General features: G+C 44.3%; 2 protein-coding genes across 6 annotated transcripts in view; one reads left to right on the plus strand and one right to left on the minus strand.

Annotated features, from left to right (window-relative positions):
- Positions 1–4,875, minus strand: part of BOD1L1 (biorientation of chromosomes in cell division 1 like 1) — a 53,462-nt gene extending 48,587 nt beyond the window's left edge. For all 5 annotated transcript variants that reach the window (XR_008958383.1, XM_026514417.4, XM_057309581.1 and 2 more), the window contains exon 1: positions 4,509–4,875. Coding sequence is in view for 4 of the 5 variants with exons in the window: in XM_026514417.4 (XP_026370202.2) it covers positions 4,509–4,745 (237 nt within the window). In the remaining variant the exon portion in view is untranslated. The remainder of the gene's footprint in view (positions 1–4,508) is intronic.
- On the plus strand, positions 4,842–14,525 carry LOC113266775 (60S acidic ribosomal protein P1-like). The gene is made up of 3 exons (XM_044389716.3): positions 4,842–4,915; positions 7,679–7,737; positions 11,684–14,525. The coding sequence occupies exons 1-3, from the start codon at positions 4,842–4,844 to the stop codon at positions 12,064–12,066; spliced, it is 516 nt and encodes a 171-aa protein (XP_044245651.2). The 3' UTR covers positions 12,067–14,525.
- Positions 14,526–15,848: the final 1,323 nt, after the last annotated feature.

Below are 15,848 nucleotides of genomic sequence, written 5' to 3' on the forward strand. Positions count from 1 at the left end.
CACCTTCAGAGCTCAAGGGGGAGCTCTGTGATGTCATCCTGACACCCGTAGTAGGCTCCCCTGGCCTTCCCCATGTTCCTTCTATATATAATACTTTCCCAACAATTCTTGCACTGTATGTACTGGGGTGGGGTGGGGGGGATTTATCTCTCCACTGAATGGAAGCCTGCTCCTCCTACTCCCTTAATCTTTGCTTTCATATAACTTATCACACTGCTACGCAGATAAGCCATTAAAAAGCAGTTTTAGATGAGATGGCTAGATAACTATCTCCAGCACAGATGATAAGGTTTCATCCCTGTGTGAGGTCCACTCATCCCTCCCAATGTCCAGACTTTTGCTGATACCTATTTTCTAACCTACAAGAAACACTCACAACCATTTCTCACACCCCCCCCATTTAACCAAAATCAATGTGAACTAAAACTAATGCCCCCCCCCCGATTCTAAAACATAATTCTCTCCAGTATCCCCAAATCTTGGAATCACTGGTCTCAATCAGTGTATTTAGCCCTCTAGTGGCGCCATAGCAAGTTCCACTTTGAACAACAGGTCATTCTCCCTGTTGCTACATTCTCCTTCCAGTAAAAAGCCTAGTACTCCAGCAGTATTTTGGATTCCAGGGTTCCTCTGAGAAGCTCACTCTTCTCTTTTCCTTTCCAGTGCTCTGGTCGAAAGCCTTGGAATCATCCTTGCCTCTTCCCAGCTTCACACTGTCAGGCAAATTCTGTCATCATTAGCATTAAAATACACTTGGAATCTGGCCAGTCCCACCCTCTTCACTGCTCCCGCTCTGGTCAACGCACTCCTCATCTCTCAGTCTAGATTTGCCACTATCTCCCTGCTTCTACTCCTGACCAACTGAAGTCTATTTTTCATAGAGCAGTTAGGGTAAATCTTCCAAAATTAGGGCAATCATATAATTTATTATCCAAACCACATCAGGACTGAAGGGGACACTGCTAATAATTACCTAAAGGCAACCCATCTAACATGGAAGTTGGATCATGCCCTTAGGCTCAAAACTTGCCAGTGGCTTCTCCCCTCCAATGAAAGCCCAATTAGTACAATGTCTTCCAAGGCCTGTCAGATCTGTGAAGCGAGGGCAGGAGAGCTATTCCTATCTTACCTTCTATCACTTTCCCCCTCACCAGGTTCTGCCTCAGGCCTTCCAGACTGGCAGCGGTCTCTACTGAGAGTCCTCAGCCCCACAGAGCTGGATGGCTTCTTTAGTTCCTTCAGTGATGGCTCAAGTCTTACCTTACTGAAATCTTCCCAGGACAGCTTACTGAAAAAAAATCAACAACCCTTCCCACCCTCACCCTGCTTTATTTCTTCCATAGAACCTATTACACATTATTTTGTGCCTGTTTCTTTCTGCTGGGATGCAAGTTCCGTAACAGCAGGGACGTTTCATTCACTGCTGTTATCCTGGCACCTAACACAGTGCCTGGTACATAATAAATATTTGTTGGGTGAATAAATTTATATGCTCTGTTTTTGATATTCCTTTCAAATCTAAAAAGAAAAAGATAGGCAATAATCACAGTGACCAGGAACCAATTGTAACTGAGAAAGTATCCAAAAGCTGGCCTTTATTACCTGGGGAGAAAGGTGTCACATTTATTTGGTTGGTGAGCTCCCTACCTGGGACAGAATGATGGGCCTCTCTTGATCTTCCCTCTCATTACTCTCCAGGGTGACCACAGAGCAAAAGGGTCAGAACAGCTTTGTAACCTCTTGGCTTGCTCCAGGGATCTGGCAACTAGTAATCTACCACAGAGGAGCCACAGCATTAGTTAGATCTTGGCATGTCTTTGGGTAGGAGGGTTGATTTGGTCTGCTATGGTCAGATCCCTATCTTGGTTAAGGACCATCATGACCCCAAGGACAGTCTGGAGGGTTTTATGGTCTTCTGGAGTGGCGGCAGACTTTGGTACTCCTCATCTTGCTTTAAACACACTGGGCTGGATGACAGTTTTGCTCTTGGAAAGCACCTGATAGGTATCGAATGTCTTGACTCTTAAATAGGCGTGTGACTGACAATCCTATAGAGTATATCCTGCAGGTTAGAGTTTGACACAAGGCAGGTCAGTCTTCAGGGTTCAATGATCAAAAGCACCACACCACAAGTGGTCTCAACTATAAGGCGGTCTTACACCTGCGACTCAACAGTTCTATTAAAGTGATGCTCCTCTGCGTGAGGGGTCTCAGGGTCTATGCTGGTCCCTCATCACACTGGGAGGATGTTAAGCTGTACCAAAGAAAACCTTGGCTTGCGTATGTTTTTTGAGACTTCCAAACTTAAGTCTTTTTTTTTTTAATAAGAAAAGGGAGTATAAAATGCTATAAAATAAGAACAAATACTCTGAATTAAATTAAAATCTACCTAATTGTTTGTAAAGCTAAGGAAGAGGAAGAGGAAGGCAGTCACAGGGGAGAGAAGCAAGATAACCAGAAACAGCAGGCACAGAGGTAGAAAGACGAAGAGAAAAAGAGAGGGCGACAGGCATCAGGAGTGAAGAAAGAGAGAGAAAGGACATGAGGGGTCAGGGAAGAATTTCCACCATACCCAGGCATCCTCTTCTGCCAGGGAAGGGGTATCATTTCAGTTCTACTCTTTTCTAGTTTCAAACATTAAAACAAGGGAACTGATTCTGGGGCCATTGACCTCCTTGAAACTATGTATTAGGCTGAACCACATGTAATTGCCTATAGTCGACCATTTCTGAATTATAAAAACTGCATTTTAATATGTATATGTGCGTTTTTCTTGGGAGACAGTCCTAGCTTCATTAGATTGTCAAGCAACTGTGCTTCCTTCCTTCCCCCCAATAAAGGTTTTCAGACTCCACTCTGAGAGGATCTGGCAGGGACATTACTGACACGCAACAATAACATTTAGTGGGGAAGAAAAAGGTGAACCTTAGATATTGTAGTGCCTCCTTTAGCATATTTAAGTTTCCAGTGTGGGTACACAAGAATAACATACAGATCAGTAAGTTTCTGAGAACAGCAAAGTGAGATCTCTACTTGCTGGATACAAATAACCAGCTTTATTTGGGTAACCAGCTTTATCTGGAATTGTCTAATCTCCCATTGGAAAAAAAAAAGAGGGCAAGAGGGATTATTTTCAATGGCTCTGCATATTCCCCAAAACAAAGTGAGGAAACGATATACTTCCTACATAGAAAAACATTCCCAAGTATACTGAATTCTCTGTGGTGTAAAAACCCCAACACTGTGATCAGGTGCATTCTACTCCTGGTCTACAGGTGGACCAGAGTCTTTATAAGAGAAGATGTCCCCAGATTGTCCAGAGGGTCTTCCCAGAGGAGACAGCCGAATTGTGCGCAGTTCTCATCAAATCCTGGTGAACTCTGAGTCACAAGGAAGAATCTGTGGAAGCGGCAAACACCCCTTTCTCAAGAAATGAGGTTCCTCAAAAAAGCTGAATGTGCTGGGAAAACCCTCACTCCATCAAAACTCCAATCTGATGGACCCAACCAGATGGAGCCCAACCCCCCAATTTTCCAATTATTTCCTTCAAGATTTTCCATAATTCCAGACTCTGTTTTCCAACTGTCTCACTGATTGCTCTTTCCTGGTGGTCTCTGCTCATTCTTTGCAGAACTAGCTAAGTGTATCCATTCCTGCTATCACCCCTTTCACTCTGACATTTGGTACAAAATCTTTCCCCTTCCAGCCCCTAACTCTTTGCATACAAGGAAGCACTTTGCTGACCTTTCCCCCTCTTCCCGTTATTCTCCAGAATTCACTCTTCTTTCCTGTCCTTTTTCCCCTTCAATACCTGCCGTCACCTCTCCTCCAACCTTTCACCCTTGTCACTTCAGAGAAATGACTTGACCTAACCTACCTTAATCAGGCAGTCATTGGTGGAAACAAGAGTCCCGATCTCCCTATGCCACCTTTTCGCTGTCCAGGTCTGCCTCCTTATCTTTGCCCCCCGCCCCCCAGTGTCCAGCAAGGCACATTGCAAATAAGTTGATACATTATCACTTAAAATTTTTTCCAAAGGACAAAGACATGACTCTTACCGCCCAGAAATCTTCAAGAGAGGACGCAAAAATAACTTGGATACAAAGTGAGACGTGAAAAAAAATTATCCGAGATGAAAGCCCTGTAAGCGTTAGTGTTTCAGACTAGTCTCCCTGAGAACAATGACTTAGTGTTGCTCACCACTATATTCCACGCGCGTAAGCAGTGCCTGCACGTAGTAGGCGATTAACATTAGACGGTTAAACGAACGAAAGGATCGGCGAATGAATGAACGCACCAAGCCTTGCACAGCGTCTGGTGCCCAGCAGCCGCTCAAAGAGGAAGCGGCGGCACAGCGAACCTGGGGAGAGGCGCGCTCAGGAGGAGCCCCAGCTGGGGAAGTCAAAGCGCAGCCTGCCGATGGACGAATGCGGGAGAGTGCCCGAGAAGACGGCCCTCGGGGTCCTCCCCGTCCCCCGCACACCCTGCAGCCCCCACGCGCCCCGAACCTTGGTGTCCACGTCGGCCAGGCAGTCCCTGCGGAACTGGTCGAAGAGCCCCTGGCTCTTGAGGTGGTTCACGATCATGGCCACGAGCTGCGGGTCTCCGGCGCCGGCCCCCGCGCCGCCCGCCGCACCCGCGCCCGGGCCAGCTCCGGGGCCCGGCGGCGGTGGCGGCGGCTGCGGCTGCGGCGGGGGAGGCGGCGGCGCCGGAGGAGGCGGCTGCGGCTGCGGGTTGGTGGCCATGGAGGCCTGGGCCGGGGAAGGCGCGGGCCCGGGCGGGCGGGCGCTCCTGGGAGGCGGCGGCTGCACCGGTCCCGCCGCCTGAGGGAAGCCAACGGGATGTTGTTACGGAACCAGCGGATCCAGAGCAACCCCGGAAGTGAAAGGGAACCAGGGGAAGAGAGGAAAAGGCGGTGACAATAGCAAGTAAAGCGCGGCGACGGGGGCCGCGAGGGGCCAGTTCCGGCCGCCCGCGGGCGCCCTCGCGAGGCCGGGCTGCGGCGGCAGCGGCGGCGACAAAGCTGAGCGAGACGCGGGGTCTGGGCCAAAGGCCGCGGTCTGGAGTCCGGGGTGGTGGGGCGTGCGAGCCACGTGACTCCCCGGGCCGGGGGGCCGACTGGGTGCCCGCGCGGAGCTGGCCGGGTGCCATCCACGGTGGTGTTTAGGCCTGACGCTCTTGCTCCTGTTCCACGGAGCGGTCGAGATCCATAGACATAAGCGAACCGTAGGTGGAACTGCTTATCTAAACTCTCCTAACCGTCTTCGCTCTCGGCCTATGATCCGGCCCCGTTCTTTTCCAAGCAGGTAGCTCCAGGAGCCCCCTGGCTCTCTTCCCCTCTCAACATCCTATTTTTCGTGGGCATCATCCCCCTCTTACTCTCCGAGTGTGCTTGTGGTCCATCCCTCCTGCATCTTGCTGCCGGTGAAGACAAACCCACAAGCGTTTAGTTTTGAGGATTTGCTATCGATTTCTTTGATAGTAACAGGTAATGTTTATAATATAAAGCTCGCACTATGTGCCAGGTATGGCGCTAAGCGCTTCTTGTATGCATTAATTCGTTCAATCTTTAGAGCAACACTGAGCTAAATCTTAGTACTGTCCTCAATTTGCAAATCAGGAAACTGCGACGTTGAGTAAAATGCCCAAGGTTACACAGACAGCAAGCAAATCGCCTGATTCCGAACTGAGTTATTTTTAAAATTACTGTTCGTACACGGTCAAAATAAAATAAGTATTTTTCCTAATTATTTAGTAGAATGTAAAGTTTATTGGAAAATGCATTTCTTGGTGAAGTGGATATTGTTGCTTTTACAAATTCATGTGTCTGTGGGTGAATATGTCTTATTGCTGGAAGGCTGAGCATCACTTCTATTTTTTTTCTTTTATTCTTCTTTCTAGTTTTTACAGCTGTATGCCTTGAATACATACGTGTTCATATAAACAAGTACTATACCTGGGGATGGAGTTTTATTGTAGCAATGTCACTCAATTCTTAATCTCAAAAAATTAGTTTTGATGACCTGTGAGTTCACTGCTCAATTCAGCCCTCCTTCAATTTCGTTGAAAGTGAAGAATTGAAAACCACCTGACTTGCCAAAGGATTTGTTTAACTAGTCCTTATTGTTCCACTTTTTCAGTTTTTGGGAAATATACCAAATAGACTTTATTAAAGTATCGAATGACTATAAATGAGATATTTTTTTTCAATGAGATGTACCTTGTTTAATCTGATATATTCAAAAGTTTGGGGAAAATCTAGACATTGTTCATTTTCATAAATGGTTTCAGATAAAATGCCTTTTTAAATTTTGTTTTGTTATCCGATAGTTCAGTTTTGTTTTTGTCAAAACTTTGCAGCTGATGATACAGCTCATTCAAGTTGAAACTTTGTCAAGCATGGAAAATGTTTGCCGTATACCCTAATTAACAGAGCCTGTTTTCATCATCAAACTAGCCAAATCCGATTTACTTTCTGTGAGAAACAGTTTGGCTTCATTGTTTCAATTCGAATAAAGTGTCATGAGTTTTGAGGATTATAATGAAGACCGCAGAGAGAAAATTAGTCATGGAATGAATCTTAAAAGATTACTAGAAGCAATGAAGGTTAAAATAGTGTAAGACATAATTGTTTTATACATTTTCAAAATTAGTAATGAAAATAAGATGCAAATATGATGTTTCCCTTAATTATCAACAATGCAATACAATATGTTGCTAAATATATGTTATTTACTAAGTGTATAGTATAATAAAAGGCATGGCATTTGGTATATATGAGTGCGTACATCAAATTTATTCAGCTTTTGGGGAGTAACCAAGAATCATCCATAAGAATTCAGCAAAACTCCATAAATTTAATTACGCATAGTGATCTAACTTTAAAAATATAATGAAACAATAAGGCATTTGCTGCTAAAAGATAAATTAGTTCAGTGGCTTCTGGCTTCTCCCTCCCCCCCTCCTCACAAGTGCTCTCTCTCTCCCAAATAAATAAGTAATAAAACAAATAAATACATAAATAATAAGTTGTTTGTGAATAACATATAGACAATCCTAAATATTATCTAAAATGTAATAAGGTGAGAACTGATTATAATCTAAATATATGATTCACAATTGATTTTGTAAAATGTGTGTTAACTCTTACTCAGTAACACACAATGAATCTAAAAGAAATAACTATTTGTATCCATGGGTTCAAGTTATACTGGGTATACACATACTAGTACAGTGTAACTTGAACAATTTTACAGCCTTAAAAGCTAGTTACATTGAAAAGAATGAGGGTCACTGATCTGTACTGCTTTGGCTGTTCAAAGGTACTTTTCTTTACTCTTGAAGACAGGTCCTAGAGAGGAGTATTGTGAATACCTGGAGGGGAAATGGCATATATTTAAATCTTAAAAAAAAAAAAGAAAAGAAAATCTATTTTAAGCATCATCCTTTCTTACCAATGACCTCTTTGCTTTGATCTCTCCTGTGACTGGTTCTCTAGAAACAGTAATATAATTTTTGACAATAGTGAGGGTGTGTGGTCTTCAAAACAAACAAACAAACAAACAAACAAAAATGCCATTGTTCCCCTACCCCACTGTCTGTCTGAATTCCGAACATTCCAACAAGGATCAAATGCTTTTGTCAATGAATGTGATTGAGGTCTCGTTTTGTTTGCTAGGTATGATGCTGAGGTGATGGTTAACAAACTTTATGAATACTTCCGGAATGAGGGGAATGGTACAGTATGTTGCTAAATATAGAAGTTATTTATTATGGGCAGCGACTTATTGGTAGCCGTTTGTATCCTTGGACGCTCCTGCCAAGTGTCTGGGCCCTGTGATCTCCCCGCTTCTATAGACCAGTCGGCCTAACCCCTCACCCCTACCGCATCCTGTAAACCCTGTCTCTGAGGGATAATCCAGTGAAGGTCGGCCACTGGTTTATGACTGCCTCCTAACCCCCAAGGAAGCCCATCGGCTTATTGGGCAGGATCAGTTCCCTTTCCTCACCTCCCCATGGCTTCTGCACTCCAAACCAGGCCCTAGGCCTTGCCTTGTGTAATCAAAAGACTGACCAATATCATTTCCTAAATGAGCCTCCATCAACGCAGAGCCCAGTTGAAACCTTGAAAGTTCATGTTTTCAATGACAATAGAACACATTTTTAGGTGGGATTCAAGTGCCCACTAAGTTCTTGTAACAGTTTTTGTAAGGTTGTGTGGGAGAGGACAAGTATTACTTGCCTTTCCGCAGCAAACTCTATGCTCCCAGCTATCCCTCTAGTTCTGTTGCAGTATAAAATCACCCGTACAGGTGGAGATAGCGGTTGGGCAGAGCGTTATCAAATGTGAATGTGAGAAGGGGTATTGCTTTTTCTCTTGAAGGGACTTAAAAGATTTGCCCCTTGCTCTGGGCTCAGGACTTGGAGGTGAGGCGGCGCAGGGGGATGGTAAGGTAGAGGGGGGGAGGGGTGGTTCCAGGGCAACATTTGGCAGACACTGGAAGCCACCTCATTCCTTGCCAGTCTGGGAGTGCTCAAGAGTGGGGGTGCTTTGGAAATGGGGGCTGTGTGAGCATGTGTTACCTGAAAGAGCTGCAGAATTCAAGGCAGCTGAGACCTAGCTGGTAGGAAAATGGATGATGGGGCTGGGACAGCAGTACAGTAGGAATGGCTGCAGAGAACCAGGATTGGGCTACATAAGCCCTGGGATATTGGAGCAGGAATTCCAGAGGGGGAGAGAAATCAGGAGGGGGTATTAGGGGTGGAAGGCTGATAAGGGACACTTTCTGGTGAAGTGGGACATATCTGTCACCTTAGTTATTCATACTTTATTTAACAGGAGAGCCCTGTGTGGATAATCAGGAAGATGAGCAGTGGTTCTCAAACTTTAGCATGTGTCATAAATCTTCTGGAGGACTGGTCAACACAGTGCCCTGTGCCCAGAGTCTAATTTAGTAGGTCTGGCACAGGGCCTGAGACTGTGTTTTCAACAAACACTGATGGATCACAGTCTAAGAAACGTCGGACTAGACAAACCACACCCCACAGGCCTCATCCAGTTTACCTGTCTTTATAAATATTCATTGGAATGTAGCCACGCCCATTGGGTTTGCTTTGTTTCCGTTGTCTGGCTGATTTGGCTTCAAGGCTGGAGTTGAGATGGAGACTGTGGCTGGCAAAGGAGACGAGTTACCGTATGGCCCTTTGTAGAAAAAGTTCGCCAACCCCTGGGCCGGAAGGAGGCAGCAAAGGTGTGGTTGTGAGGCTTCTGGCTGGAATCCTGTATTGAGAACTGCCGTTCTCTAGGTAACAAGTTACTTCTCTGAACAGAGGAGATAATGCTTAGTTCACAGGGTAGCCAAGTCATATAAATGACAGTGGTTTGTAATCTGCAGCCCAGATGAAGTGAATCACTGAGAATGGGTGGAGTTTGTGGGGCTCCTCTATGGCTCAGTTGAGGGGCCCCACAATTTTTTTTTAAATTTTATTTATTCATTAGAGAGAGAGTGCACAAGCAGGGGGAGAAGCAGGCTCCCCCACTGAGCAGGGAACCTGACTTGGGGCTCCACGCCAGGACCCTGGGATCATGACCTGAGCCAAAGGCAGATGCTTAACCGACTGAGCCACCCAGGTGCCCATAGGTGTCTGACTCTTAATTTTGGCTCAGGTCATGATCTCAGGACCCTGAGATCAAGCCCAGCACCTTAGGTTCTCTCCTCCCTCTGCCCCTCCCCTGCTAAAATAAATAAATAAATGAATAAAGTCTTAAAAAAAGAGTGGGTGGAGTTTGGATGGAGAGAGAAAGGGGAAGCTCTGCATGTTGAGGAAAGATCAGGCTATAAAGGAAAACGGTCGGAGTCTGCCATAAATGAGAATATAATCAAGGTAGAAAATCAGGTCTTTAGTATGGTACTGCATACATACTATGTGTATAATAGATGTTCACTTATTATGGGATATTTATTTCATCCCTGTTGGAAATATTCTGTGATGTTGCCCATCAGTTAACATTAAACTGTCCATCAAGACATATGCAGATTTGCTGCTAGTTTGTGAAGAAATTGTTCTTGGCCTTGGGGAAGGGAGGTGATGGGTACACCAAGATAGAATTCTAAAATATGAATTTTTTCATCTGTGTTTGGGGAACCCTGATGGCCATTTATCTTCTTCTTAAATGAGTGCCTTTTTGTCATATTTTTGTTTCATGCTTTTTACTGTGAACACTTTTTTTTTCCATAAGAAGATACTCCTTTAATGTAGGTAACATCACTTTTTTCATATTTCTTTGCTTTTAAGATTTAAACTGTGCTAATGATAGCAATCAGATTAACAAAAGTAAGATTTATTATGAAGTTAAGGACCCAGTGTCTATTTATGTTACTGAATGGCTGGCTATTTTGACAATTGGGGTGACATTACAGCAGATGGCTTGAATAAAAGATATTCCACATGTTCTAAAGGTGGAAAGGAGCTTGCATTTATAAGAGTTAGTCTTCCTGACGATTGTCTTTATTTTATTTACTTATTTTTAAATGATTTTATTTATTTATTTTTGCAAGGGGGGGGCGCGCCTGGGTGGCTCAGTCGTTAAGCGGCTGCCTTCGGCTCAGGGCGTGATCCCGGAGTTCTGGGATCAAGCCTCACATCCGGCTCTTCCACTGGGAGCCTGCTTCTTCCTCTCCCACTCCCCCTGCTTGTGTTCCCTCTCTCACTGGCTGTTTCTCTCTCTGTCAAATAAATAAATAAAATCTTTAAAAAGAGAGAGAGAGAGCGCGTGTGCGCACAAGCAGGGGGGAGGGACAGAGGGAGAAGCAGATTTCCTGCTGAGGAATTCGGGGACTCCAATGCAGGACTCAGTCCCAGGATCCTGGGATCATGACCTGAGCTGAAGGCAGATGCTTAACCAACTGAGCTGCCCAGGTGCCTAATTGTCTTTATTTTAAAAATAGCTTTAGTGTGCATATATGTTTCTTGAATATTCTAGATGGTAGATGGTGTCCTGAAAACTAAATGTCACACCTCCAGGAAGGAAATTAGGAAAAGTAGAAATGAAAGGAAGATCCTTAGAAATTATGTGATATTATCTGAATACCCTAAATCCAATCCAGGTCTAGGTGGAATCTAGGTAGAAATTCTAGGTAGAAATTCTGAGGAGGAGAATATCGTGATTATAAGCAAGAAATTGCATACTTAAGTAATGAGAATATTTGGCCCCGGAGTAGAATATTTTCAGAGAGGAGATGACTGACAGACATCTATGAAAGGGAGGGATCCAAAGTGTCTAGAATTGGCACTGTCTCTATGGAGAGGACATGTTTGCTGTGTAGGAACAGAAGAATATTCCCTTCTTCCCCACTAGGTGATTTGGCTGGTTAAACAACTAAACGGACATGAGACAGATTTAAAGGAGAAAAACAAATGTAGTTCCGTACATACAGGGGCCCAATGAACATATAAGACCCGAAGGGCAGCCAGGTAAAAGATATTTATAGAACATCCTAGCTAAGGAAAGGGGTAGTGGTCTGGGGATATGAAGGGAAGGAAGGCTATTCATGGGAAGGTGAGAGATATTTGGAGAATAAAGCTTGCCCTGCTCTGCAGGTAAGTTTCTTAGGGAAGAAGGGATGTTCTAGCCCTTTCTTCAGCTGCCGCAGAGGTGCTCAGTCCTTCAGAGGAAGGTGAGGCCACGTTGGAGTGAGGTCCTCCTTCATCAGCGACCAGCACGGTGTCTGGCTGCACGCATTCAACAGTTGCCTGCAGCCTGGCCTCCCCCTGGAGCTCACCTGCATCTTCTCAACCCCTAATCTGCTGGACGATGAGGTGACAGTCACAGAGGATAAGATCAATGCCCTCAGTAAGGCAGCTGGTGTAAACATTGAAGCTTTCTGGGCAGGCGTGTATGCAATGGTCCTGGCCAATGTCAACACCGGGAGCCTCAGCGGCAGCGTGGGGACTGGTGGACCTGCCCCCTCCACCATGGTCCCAGCTGAGGAGAAGAAAGAGGAAGTAAGGAAAGAAGCATGGAAGGAGCCCGATGATGACACAGGCTTTGGTCTTTTTGACTAAGCCTCTTTTGTAACATGTCAATAAAAAGCTGAACTCTTAAAAAAAAGGTGTCTTCTGGTGGTAGTTCTCCTCCTGTTACAGGCTCCCTTTCCCATGTAAACTTAGGCAGCTTAGGCGGAGATAAAGAGCTTTTCCTGAATCTGCTGGGTCTTGATTACCTTTAGTTTGGAATAATCCTCAGGCCAAAGTGGCAAATTTTGGAGACACTTGTTCTGAACCCCTTCAGCCCTTAGGTGCTAGCCATTAAGTTCAATTAGATGATCTTAGTTGTTCCTCTTACGACTCTGATCTTTAGGTAACATCTGGGTTGGGCTTCACATTTGGATTTTTCTGTAGGGGGCGCCTGGGTGGTTCAGTCGGTTGGGCGTCTGCCTTCGGTTCAAGCCATGATTCCAGAGTCCTGGGATTGAGTCCCATGTTGGGCTCTCTGCTTCTCCCTTTCCCTCTGCCTGCTGCTCCCCCTGCTTGTGCACGCTCTCTCTCTCTTCTCTCTTGTGTCAAATAAATAAATAAAATCTTAAAAAAAAAAAAGGAGTTTGCTATAGGAAGGAAAGGTGCTGTTCAACACATACAGGAATCTCTGCACTGGGTGGAAATACCTCTCCCATGAGTGATTTTAAGTTTGTATTGTAATTCCAGCCCCCAGAATGATTTTTATGCACAAAGCTGTAAGAGCTTGGTTAATTGTGAAACTACCTGGATTCAGATCCATTCTTTGTGTCCTGATACTCACCTTCTGGCCTTGTGAGACTGAAGGCTGGGCCCACATTCTGGTAAACCAATTGAGCCATTGCCATGGGGAGCCATCTGGGTGGCCAGCTGGCCTATCTCAGGTCACGTCCAATTTTATTGGCCAATTTTATTGGCTTTAAATTCAAATGGCACCGATTACACTGGTGACTCATGTTCTTTGTAGACAATGAGGAAAATATAGAGGTTTATTGACAACAGCTAACCATCCAGGGTTAAGCCGTTGATCTGAGCTGTACCAATTAGAACTGTCCTTGGGACATTTGAAGGTAATTGCAGTCCCTCTCTGGTGGCCACATGGTAAACACATGTCTGGAGTAGTCAACCACCAGATCCTGTTCCACGTGGACAGAGCCAGTCTGTGGGATAAAAAAAAAAAAAAAAAAATCTGCCGACCCACAGAGTGAAGCACAGATGAGAGATGGACAGGAAAGGCTCTGCCTGCATCCCACATATTCCTGCAGCCCAGCTACTTGTCCTAGTCATCATTTGATTAAGTGAAACAAATTGCAAGACACCCTAACTGATGAAATTCCTGGTGTTTAGTAGGGAATGTGTCTTGCTATGGTTATGGGAGGGAACTAAGATGGGAAGCGGTGGCGAAAAGTGGTGGCAGGTGCACAGGAACCTCATGAACACCAACATTTGTGGGTGTTTACCCCTCCATAAACCCCCTTGGCCTCACACTCCTGCTAATTGATGCTGGCGTGTATCACAGCACAGATACAAATGTGATATTCTTCAAGCAGATGAGTTGTTCTTTTCATATTAGCACCTCTGTTATTCAGGGAGGCCATGGGTTGAGTGGGGACAACTCTTAAAATGCAAGAACTTTCTTGCTGCAAAGATTGGACTTGATTTCCATGGAGCTGAACAATACGCCTCAAGAGATGTCAAAGTTAGTTGGAAAAAGATAAGACAAATGCTCGCTTCTTTAAAGAAAACTGAATAAAATATTCATGAGTAATTATTTTTGCTGATGAATACTAAACCAACAGTTGTGTTTCTCTGGATTTAAGTCAGAAGCTTGTTCAAATGTTTTGCACACTCTTTCTGTGACAAAGAGCGAGATCATAATTAACGGGTGAGAGTCAGGTAACTATTTATTTATTTAATTTATTTTTTAAAGATTTATTTATTTATTTGACAGAGAGAGAGAGCACAAGCAGGGGGAGCTGCAGGCAGAAGGAGAGGGAGCCTGACATGGGGCTCGATCCCAGGACCCTGGAATCATGACCTGAGCAGAAGGCAGATGCTTAACCAACCGAGCTTAACCCAGGCACCCCTCACATAACCATTTAAAAAAATGATAGTAAAAGCCTGAGTAGCTGGGGCGCCTCACTGGTTCAGTCAGTTGAATGTCGTCTGACTCTTGATTGCATCTCAGGTCTTAATTTCAGGGTCGTGAGATCGAGCCCTTCTTCGGGCTCTGTGTTGGGCATGCAGTCTGCTTAAGATTCTCTCTCTCCCTCTCCCTCTATGCCTCCTTGACCACATTTCTCAAAAATTGAAAAAAAAAAAAAATCCAGAGTAGCTGTCAGGATTCTTTTTGATTGACTGTAAACTTGAATTTCTACTATTTTAGGTTATCAGAAATATACACTTTGATGTGGTAAATATGCTGAACAAGTTACCGTGGTGGTTAAACAGTGAGTTTTGCAATAAAGAGAGTATTTGTGTCGTTCCTCAAATTCAAACATTTCAACAAGGAAGGCAGAGAGAAAAAAGTCATTTTTATTTGTATATTCGCATCTTCTGTAATAGGCAACTGAACAAATGTTCTCTACTGTCTCGTTGGTCCCATGTAGATTTGCCTAATACAGGAATCCCAGTGGGCATGGGCCCCATTCTCACGAGCCAAAGTGCTCATTGTAAAGACAAAACATGCTTGGCAGGTACAAACAAGACATATTTTTTAAGCTTCAACTTAAATTATAATATATATTTGAAGTAAAATAAGTGCAGTTGGATCACATAAAAATGAGGGCAAAATGGGGGGAGGGAAAAGAATGTGCACATATATGGAAGGGTGCTGGGGTGGGCTGAGTTCATCGGTGAAGCACTCAGTAGGAAGACGGCCTTGAGCCCGGTTTAAAAAGTGATGATGGACACTGGATGGGCAGGGGGTGTGGAAGGCATGAGTAAGTAAGTGAGTAAGCTTAATTTTCAAGGTCAGACAAAGGAAAAATATAGTCATGCAAATATAGCATATTCACTCCTGAAGTGAGCATATTTCTTAATTTTGATTTACATAAAATAGTAGACAGCCCTTTGACTAATGAATGCAGAGGAACGAATTTAAATCTAAAGCAAAGGCAGATTTATTCCAATTTCCTAGACAAAAGGTGTAATGTATAAAACAGATTCTATGAGTGAAGAAGCTTATTTTTACACGCATGACTATGAAGGTGTAGAGCCCGGGGTCTTTGGAGCAACAGCTGGGTTTGCATTTCAGCTTTGCTCTTTTCTAGCCGTATGACCATGGGAAAATGGCTCCACCTCTCTCTGTGCCATTTTCCTAATTGTTAAATACAAAGAATAATAGAGCAACCATAGGGTTTGGGGGATGATGTGATTGAGATCATTCATTCATTCCACAAGTATGTGTTGGATTCCTCCTACATGTCAGGAAATGTTCTTTTTTTTTTTTTTTAAGATATTTTAAAGATTTGAAGATTTTTTAAATCTTTTTTTAAAGATTTTGTTTATTTATTAGAGAGAAAGAGAGAGAGAGAGAGAGAAAGCACAAAGAGGGAGTGAGAGGGAGAAGCAGACTCCCTGCTGAGCAGGGAGCCTGATGTGGGACTTGAACCCAGGACCCTGAGATCATGACCTGAGCCGAAGGCAGACGCTTAACTGACTAAACCACCCAGGCACCCTGTCAGGAAATGTTCTAGATGTCAGAGAGAAAGCAGGTAAGCCAGACAAACCCTTGTCATAACAGTGCTTCCATTCCAGTGGAATTAGCTGGTCAACAAATAAATGCATGAATAACATATCAGACAGAGATAAGTGCCCTGCCGAAGAATAAG

The sequence above is a fragment of the Ursus arctos genome, unplaced genomic scaffold (genome assembly GCF_023065955.2).
Source record: "Ursus arctos isolate Adak ecotype North America unplaced genomic scaffold, UrsArc2.0 scaffold_9, whole genome shotgun sequence".
Lineage (NCBI taxonomy): Eukaryota > Metazoa > Chordata > Mammalia > Carnivora > Ursidae > Ursus > Ursus arctos.

Excerpts from the sequence above, each read along its gene's own strand:
- LOC113266775 (XM_044389716.3), top strand. The coding sequence starts at position 4,842 with ATGTTGTTACGGAACCAGCGGATCCAGAGCAACCCCGGAAGTGAAAGG. Across the intron at positions 4,916-7,678 it reads GGGGAAGAGAGGAAAAGGCG|GTATGATGCTGAGGTGATGG; the intron begins GTGACAATAGCA and ends TTTGTTTGCTAG. Across the intron at positions 7,738-11,683 it reads CTTCCGGAATGAGGGGAATG|GCCACGTTGGAGTGAGGTCC; the intron begins GTACAGTATGTT and ends GAGGAAGGTGAG.